At 34.6% G+C, this 9823-nt stretch overlaps 1 protein-coding gene across 2 annotated transcripts in view; it reads right to left on the bottom strand.

The window, feature by feature from the left end:
• Positions 1-2229: 2229 nt before the first annotated feature.
• Positions 2230-9823, bottom strand: part of LOC133572805 (solute carrier family 13 member 2-like) — a 47442-nt gene continuing 39848 nt past the window's right edge. For both annotated transcript variants that reach the window (XM_061925831.1, XM_061925829.1), the window contains exons 12-13: positions 5198-5335; positions 2230-2982 (exon numbers count right to left, since the gene is read on the bottom strand). In XM_061925831.1, coding sequence (XP_061781815.1) covers positions 2854-2982; positions 5198-5335 — 267 coding nt within the window. In that variant the 3' untranslated portion in view covers positions 2230-2853. The remainder of the gene's footprint in view (positions 2983-5197; positions 5336-9823) is intronic.

The raw sequence follows: 9823 nt of genomic DNA, 5'->3' as shown, positions 1-9823 counted from the left end.
TTATCTGTTGATGTGTCATCATAGTTGCAGCCAGGAGTGCGTGGCAGTAGAAGTGTGGATCGATCCATTAAATAGTGGGGTCGACACCAAGGATAATAGATCGATACTACAGTGATTAGGTAGATATTTGTATTTCCTTAAAATATTCTTTTTTTGTTCATGTTTACAAATGTAGTGAATTCCTTGGACACAGGAGGACTTTGAGTGTAACAAATATTTAAAAGAGTAATAGATAGCAGCTTCTGATTGTGTTTATTATTGTGCACTAGGGTTGTCTCAATACCAATATTTTGGTACCAAAATTTATTTCGATACTTTTCAATACTTTTCGATACTTTTCTAAATAAAGGGAACCACAAAAAAAAAGGCATTATTGGCTTTATTTGAACAAAAAATCTTAGGGTACATTAAACATATGTTTATTATTGCAAGTTTGTCCTTGAATAAAATAGTGAACATACAAGACAACTTGTCTTTTAGTAGTAAGTAAACAAACAAAGGCTCCTAATTTAACTGCTGACGTATCATTTATCATTCTATTATTTTATCAATATTATGAGGGACAAGCTGTAAAAATGTATTATTAATCCACTTGTTCATTTACTGTTAAAATCTGCTTACTTCCTGTTACAACATGTTCTATCTACACTTCTGTTAAAATGTAATAATCACTTATTCTTCTGTTGTTTGATACTTTACATTAGTTTTGGGTGATACCACAAATTTTGGTATCGATTCGATACCAAGTAGTTACAGGATCATGCAATGGTCATAATTTAAGTTCTCATGTGTCCAGGAACGTAGTTCCTGAGTTTATGAATATAATATGATTTTTTTTTTTTTTAAAGAAAAAAAGATTTTGCGACGATAAAAAATATCGAATGTAATCACAGTATTATCGACTAGTTACGCTCTTGTACTTGGTATCATTACAGTTGATGTCAGGTGTGGATCCACCAATGGCGTTTGTTTACATTGTGACGCCGGTGAGCTATTGTATCCTCCTACGGTGTGTAGTGAAACATGTTTAGCTCTTCCTCGTACTGCAAGGATTAGGGATTCAGAAGTAGCTAAAACACTGCCGACTGCGGATGGATGTTGGCTCCGCCGCTCCCAGTCTGTGGAACGCTCTCCCTGACCACCTGAGGGCACCACAGACTGTGGATGCTTTTAAAAAAAAAAAAAGGCTTAAAAACCCTTCTTTTTTAAAAAAAAAAGCCTTTTTTTAGATATATGCATACTAGTTCTAGCTATTTGACTGTTCTAGATTTTATTTTTATTTTTGTTTTATTATCTTTTTATTTTTATTTTTTTAAATACACTGTAGCACTTTGAGGTTGTTTACTCAATGTAAAGTGCATTTTACAAATAAAATCTATTATTATTATTATTATTATTAGCTAGCTAGCCATGTCTTAAAGCACCCTTTCCTGAGGGCGTTTTAGTGTTATAACTTCACCTTTATCTTTCGTTTTTAAGCCAAAATGCGTCCGTTTTCCCTTTTTCTGTCTACACACCGTGTCTGCTTGTAAGTACTCCGTGATTGTGCGCTGCCGAACATGCTCCTCTGCTGGTAAACCCAGCAATGTTATGACGTGACGAAGCATCGTCGTGCCCTTTAAAAAAATAAATATGGCGAACCGGTACTTTTAACGTCTAAAAGCCTGAGTGGCCACATGCGTGGACAGCACCTTTTACTTCTTATTTCCAAAATTGTCTACACTACTGAATTGGGGTCTTATGGCCGCTTATGTGGACACTTATACTGCCATCTGGTGGTGTCAGAAGAGTATAACATAAAATGGAATTTGGAAAAAAAAAAGTGTAAAAATAAGAATTAGCATGTCACTAAAAATGAAGTACACGTTTGTGTACTTATGGACTCAGTACATCATATCAAAAGATGATTCTTAGTTTTTATTCTAATTAGGGTCCAATAAGCCCAAATAACAAAGAGAAAAGAAAAAAAAAAGCATGTACCGTATTTTTCGGAATATAAGTCGCACCTGCCGAAAATGCATAATAAAGAAGGAAAAAAACATATATAAGTCGCACTGGAGCCCGGCCAAACAATGAAAAAAACTGCGACTTATAGTCCGAAAAATACGGTAAACAAACAGCTTGGGCCTTAAGAGGTTAAAACAGAGTATAGTACCGTTTTTGATACATTAGTACCGCGATACTATACTAGTACCGGTATAACGTACAACCCTAGTGGGCTCTATTGTATGTAAGAAAAAAAGAAAATTGTATTATTGCGTTGATATTGTAAAACAGTCAATCGGACTCACCATAAATAAATCGAAACATTTACAGTTAATACATGTGATTGGTATCTGTATTGTTATCGGCCGATCTCAGTCATGGATGATCGGAATCGGCAGCATAAATCCCTGGTTTATATTTATATCAGCATATTTGTATTAGTATGGAGGTGCACTTCATCAAATCTAAGATGTTTTTGATAACAAAATGTCTCGACACTCCCGTTAGCACAATAATAAACCTACTGTTGATCTTCAGATGATTAAATGGAGTACGGAAGGGAAAAGAACACAGGATAGTTACAGGTCTGATGACATGAAGGTTGCATCAGATATGAAATACTTACATTTTATTTATGACTTTAGTAGCATCGAGTTGTAACCTGCATGACTAACTCTGCAGATCGTGATTTATTCCGTTGAATCGAGCTCATTTGAGTGAACAACACTAGAGGGGAAAAAAAAAAAAGTTCATAGGCAGCATGTCCATTTGGTGTTCAATAAACTACTGATCAGACGTTGATCATCTAAGAGAAGTGTTTGCTGCTGTTTGTTGTTGTTGTTGTTGTTTTCTCTCATGGAGTCCTATTCAAGGATCTTTGGTAACATTTGCCCAACTGGGGAATGTGTTGAGCTGGAACATGGCCACGCCCCAAGTGTTAATACCAATGTTGATGGTGATGACGCCGATGAAATTCAGGATGAATCCAGCCCTGGCCTGAAAATAAACAATGCGAGAAAGTTCAGTCTGCCGCTGCCGTCCAACACAAGAACTTGTTTTGTGACATTAAAGCCACGCTGCTATAATATACAGTCTCTGCAGGATTTCGCAGGCGTTTCCAGAACGTTGCAGCAAAAGTTGCGAAGCTTTGATGATTATTATTTTTTTCAATAACATTAAAGTGGAACTGCACTCGTTCACAACCTGTTTTAAAGTTAAAGTTAAAGTTAAAGTACCAATGATTGTCACACACACACTAGGTGTGGCGAAATTATTCTCTGCATTTAACCCATCACCCTTGATCACCCCCTGGGAGGTGAGGGGAGCAGTGGGCAGCAGCGGTGGCCGCGCAAGGGAGTCATTTTTGGTGATTTAACCCCCAATTCCAACCCTTGATACTGAGTGCCAAGCAGGGAGGTAATGGGTCCCATTTTTATAGTCTTTGGTATGACTTTTATACACACACTGCAAGTATATATATTATGTAGTAACAGACACCTTCATAACAATATGTAATATATTTTATATACACACTGCAAGTATATATATAATGGAGTAACAGACACCTTCATAACAATATGTAATATGTACAATATACACACTGCAAGTATATGTATAATGTAGCAACAGACACCTTCATAACAATATGTAATATGTTTTATATAGACACTGCAAATATATATAACATGTAGTAACAGACACCTTCATAACAATATGTAATATGTACAATATACACACTGCAAGTATGTATATAATGTAGTAACAGACACCTTCATAATAATATGTAATATGTACAATATACACACTGCAATTATATATATAATGGAGTAACAGACACCTTCATAACAATATGTAATATATTTTATATAAACATTGTAAGTATATATGTAATGTAGTAACAGACACCTTCATAACAATATGTAATATGTACAATATACACACTGCAAGTATATATATATAATGTAGTAACAGACACCTTCATAACAACATGTAATATGTACAATATAGACACTGCAAGTATATATATCATGTACTAATGTATTTGAATATCACTGCACTTTATTCTTGCAACATTATGACTTTGTTTTCGTTACATCATGTTTTTTTTTCCATGTAACACTGCAACTTATTCTTGTAACTTTTTTTTCGTAACGTTACAACTTTTTTCTTCTAACACTTCAACTTCATCATCGTAGCGGTTTGACCTTTTTCAAGCAACACCGTGACATCATTCTTTTGACGCTAGAGCTTAGTTATCGTAACATGGCCATTTTTGTCCATGTAACAATGCAACTTTATTCTTGTAAACTTACACCTTTTTTTTTTTTGAAATAAGTACGAGTAACACTGCAACACTGTTCTTGCAACATTATGACTTTGTGATCGTATTATTGCGATTGTATTTGTGTAACGCTACAACTTTATCCTTGGAGCATTACGATTTAGTTTTTGTAAATTCCGATTTTATCCTTATAACACTGCAAATTTATTCTTGTAACATTAGGATTTTTTTGTGTCATTACGATTTTATCTATGTGACACTGCAACTTTATTCTTGTAACATTACCACTTTTTTTCCCAAAACATTACGACTGTTCTCGTAACATTACAACTTTATTCTTCTAACAATGCAACTTTAGTCTCATAACATTATGACTTTGTTCTTGTAACTCTTACAACATAAATATTGTATTTTTTTTACTATTTCTATTGATATTCCTTTTTTTATTTCTACTGTTTACTGTTTTTTTTTTAAACAATTCTTTTTTTTTCTTTTTTTTTTAGCAGTGTAGTTATGTCCATAATTACTTAGATTTTTTTTTTTAACTTTGCTGTTTTAATTCATACAGCACTTTGGGGCAGTAATGGCTGTTGTAAAAGTGTGCTATATAAATAAAGACTTTGTTACATTGTCTTATATTGTATTCATAAAAATTAAAAAAAAATGTTTTCCTAAAACGTGACTTTTGTTTTATTCTAAATATGATGATAAACAATCATTCAATAAAAATATCGTCGGTACTAGCGCTGTTTTTTCTTGGTATCAGATCAATACCAAAATTTGCAGTATTGCCCACCCCTTCTTTTCATCCAAAGCAGGTGTGCTTGTCGACACACGCACACACACACACACACACACACACACACACACACACACACACACACACACACACACACACACACACGTCTACAAAGTTGTGTACAGCCTCACCATGTCCATGACTTTAAGGTTGCCATAGGAGAAAGCGATGGCGTTGGGGGGCGTGGCTACAGGCAGCATGAACGCCAGGGAGGCAGCGATGGTGCAGGGGAACATCACGTACAGTGGATGGATTTTAATGGCGACGGCCTGAAGAAGTAAATGGAGAGGAAACTGATGTTAAATATCGTTGATGTTGTTAAACAATTGAAACACTGTAAATAAAAACAACAAAGTAGTGATGTTTTGTTAATAATATTATAGAGTTACAAGACAATACGTCCTAAATGCACAAATATGACATTTAAATGTTTTGTTTACTAATCAACCAAAAGTGTTTTTTATTTGTGGAGGAATTTTGACATTCACTATCAATTCCGAATTTTTTTTCCCCTGACAAAACAACTTTGTTTTTGTAAAAATGCCATAATTGTAATCTCCTGATATTCAAAATGTATTTTAAATTATTCCCGTCTGATCTTATGACTTTGTTCTTGTAACACAGCAAATTAACTGTTTTAGGATTACAACCTGATTTTCGTAATATTACAATTTTGTTCTCATAACATTACGACTTTTATCCTTGTGAAGATGCAACTTTCTTCTCGGAGCATTGTCATTGTGTTCTTATAAAATGTTACTTGTTAAAGGGGAACATTATCACCAGACCTATGTAAGCGTCAATATATACCTTGATGTTGCAGAAAAAAGACCATATATTTTTTTAACCAATTTCCGAACTTTAAATGGGTGAATTTTGGCGAATTAAACGCCTTTCTATTATTCACATCGGGAAGCAATCCGCCATTTTCTCACTTTCGTCGGTGTGTTGTCGGAGGGTGTAACAACACGAACAGGGACGGATTCAAGTTGCACCAGTGGCCCAAAGATGCGAAAGTGGCAAGAAATTGGACGAAATTTGTTCAAAATACGAGGGTGCGGGGGAAAGCCGACGAAATGGTCAGTCGTTTGTTCCGCACACTTTACCGACGAAAGCTATGCTACGACAGAGATGGCAAGAATGTGTGGATATCCTGCGACACTCAAAGCAGATGCATTTCCAACGATAAAGTCAAAGAAATCTGCCGCCAGACCCCCATTGAATCTGCCGGAGTGTGTGAGCTATTCGGGGACAAAGGACCTCGGTAGCACGGCAAGCAATGGCGGCAGTTTGTTCCCGCAGACGAGCGAGCTAAACCCCCTGGATGTCTTGGCTCACACCGTCCCTTATGCCACCGAAGATGATCAAGAGAAGAATATCGACCCTAGCTTCCCTGGCCTGCTGACATCAACTCCAAAACTGGACAGATCAGCTTTCAGGAAAAGAGAGCGGATGAGGGTATGTCTACAGAATATATTAATTGATGAAAACTTTATTCATTACTCGCGGTTTTACGTAAATTATTATACATAAACGGTGTTTACCAATAATTTAGCTTAAAAACATTTATTTTTCTCAATCATTCGAGTACATTCGGGTAGTCTTGTGTAATGCAGTATTTTGTGTCTATTTAGGTATGGTTAACCTGAATGCTTAAATCGTGGAAAAATATATGTTCTTAGCGCGCCTGAAATGGGTTGTCTGCACTCTCAAAGTGCATGTTGTTGCCAAATGTATTTCATATGCTGTAAACCTAGTTCATAGTTGTTAGTAATTATCTTATCAAACAGTGTTAAGCCGCTGAAATCCGAGTCCGAATCCGAGCTAATGTCGCTATACCTTGCTGTTTGTTTGTATTGGCATCACTGTGTGATGTCACAGGAAAATGGACGGGTGTATATAACGATGGTTAAAATCAGGCACTTTGAAGCTTTTTTTAGGGATATTGCGTGATGGGTAAAATTTTGAAAAAAAACTTCAAAAAATAAAATAAGCCACTGGGAACTGATTTTTAATGGTTTTAACCCCTCTGAAATTGTGATAATGTTCCCCTTTAAGATTCATTTTTAGTCTTGTAACAGTATGACCTTGTTCCTGCATATTACGAATATGAGTATCCATGTAACACTGCAACTTTTTCCTGTAACATTACGACTTTGTTTTCGTAACATTATGACTTCATCAGTGTAATACTGCAACTGTATTCCTGTAACATTACGACTTTGTTTTCGTAACATTACGATTACAACAGGTTACATTGCAACTTTATTCTTGTAACAGTATGATTTTGCTCCCGCAATATTATGACTTTATCCGTGAAACACTAACTTTATTCCCGCAACGTTACGACTTTATTTTCGTAACATTACGACTTTTACAGATAACGTTGGAACTTTATTTTTGTAACATGACGACTTTGTTTTCATAACATAACGACTTCATCCGTGTAACACTGCAACTTTATTGTCGTAACATTACGACTTTGCTTTTGTAACAATACAACTTTATTTGTGTAAAACTGAAACGTTATTTCTGTGACACTACAGCTTTGCTTTCGTAACGTAAGGAATTACTCTGTGTAACACGGCAACTTTATTCTTGAAACATTACAACTTTGTTTTCGTAACATTAAGACTTCGTAACACTGCAACTTTATTATGGTAACAATGTGACTTTGTTCCTGCAATATTACAACGTTTTCCTTGTGACATTGCAACTTTATTCTAGCCACATTACGACTTAGTTTTCATAACATTACAACTTCTACAGGTAACACTACAACTTAATTGTTGTAACATTACGACTTCATCCGTGTAACACTGCAACTTTACTCCTGTAACATCACAATGTTGTCGTAAGTAACACTGCAACTTTATTTTTGGAAAATTACGTCTTTGTTTTCGTAACATAACGACAGCTTTAATCTTGGGACATTACGACTTTGTTCTTGTATGACTTTATTCTTGCAACACTGCAACTTTGTGTCATTTTTCGCTTTATTCGAGTAACACAGTGAATCCTCCTGGCGCTATTATTTTATCTTTGTAACGCTGCAAATTTGTATGTGTAACATTAAGAGTTTATTTTCGTAACATTAAGGCTTTACACGTGTAACATCACAACCTAATTATAGTAACATTTAAACTTTTTTCTGCCAACATTACAACTTTATCGTTGTACCACTACAACTTTGTTGTCGTAACGTTTTGACTTACGGTAGTTTGAGTAACACTGTGACCTAATTCTCCTGACGTTACATCTTTGTTCTTGTAACATTGCTACTTTATCTATGTAACACTGCAGCTTATTATTGCAACATTACAACTTTGTTTTTGTAACATTACGACTTAATCCGTGCAATACTGCACTTTATCCTTGTAACATTATGCCTTTTTTTAGAAACAATCTGACTTTGTTCTCGTAATGTCCTTGTACAACTGACACTTTTTTATTAGAAAATTACAACTTTATCGATGTTACACTGCAAATGTATTCTTGTAACATTGTGACATTATTTACGAAACGTTACCACTTTATTCTCTTAACACTAATTTAATTCTCCTAGTGTTACAACTTCACTCTCAGAACGTCTCAAACTTGTTTTTGTACCATTACAAGTTTATTCTAGTAACGTAGCAAATTTATTCTTGTACCATTACGACTTAATCCGTGTAATACTGCACTTTATCCTTGTTACATTATGACATTTTTTTTCGAAACATTCTGACTTTGTTCTCGTAACGTCCTTGTACAACTGACACTTTTTTATTAGAAAATGACAACTTTATCGGCGTTACACTGCAAATGTATTCTTGTAACATTGTGACATTATTAAGAAACTTTACCACTTTATTCTCTTAACACTAATTTCATTCTCCTAATGCTACAATTTCACTCTCAGAATGTCACAAACTTGTTTTTGTACCGTTACAAGTTTATTCTAGTAACGTAGAAAATTTATTCTTGCACCATTACGACTTAATCCATGTAATACTACACTTTATCCTTGTAACATTATGCCTTTTTTTAGAAACATTCTGACTTTGTTCTCGTAACGTCCTTGTACAACTGACAGTTTTTTATTAGAAAATTACAACTTTATCGGCATTACACTGCAAATGTATTCTTGTAACATTGTGACATTTTTTACGTAACATTACCACTTCATTCTCTTAACACTAATTTCATTCTCCTAATGCTACAACTTCACTCTCAGAATGTCACAAACTTGTTTTTGTACCATTACAGGTTTATTCTAGTAACGTTGCTAATTTATTCTTGTAACATTACGACTTAATCCGTGTAATGCTACACTTTATTCTTGTAACATTACGACATTTTTTTCAAAACATTCTGACTTTGTTCTCGTAACGTTCTTGTACAACTGACACTTTTTTTATCGTAAAATTACAACTTTATCGGCGTTACACTGCAAATGTATTCTTGTAACATTGTGCCATTATTTACATAACGTTACCACTTTATTCTCTTAAAACTAATTTCATTCTCCTAATGCTACAACTTCACTCTCAGAACGTCACAAACTTGTTTTTGTACCATTACAAGTTTATTCTAGTAACGTTGCAAATTTATTCTTGTAACATTACGACTTAATCCGTGTAATACTGCACTTTATCCTTGTAACATTATGCCTTTTTTAGAAACATACTGACTTTGTTCTCGTAACGTCCTTGTACAACTGACACTTTTTTATTAGAAAATTACAACTTTATCGGCGTTGCACTGCAAATGTATTC

This window comes from Nerophis lumbriciformis, linkage group LG30 (genome assembly GCF_033978685.3).
Source record: "Nerophis lumbriciformis linkage group LG30, RoL_Nlum_v2.1, whole genome shotgun sequence".
NCBI lineage: Eukaryota > Metazoa > Chordata > Actinopteri > Syngnathiformes > Syngnathidae > Nerophis > Nerophis lumbriciformis.
Note: the sequence above shows the minus strand (reverse complement) of the source record. Positions and strands in the feature narration are given on the sequence as shown.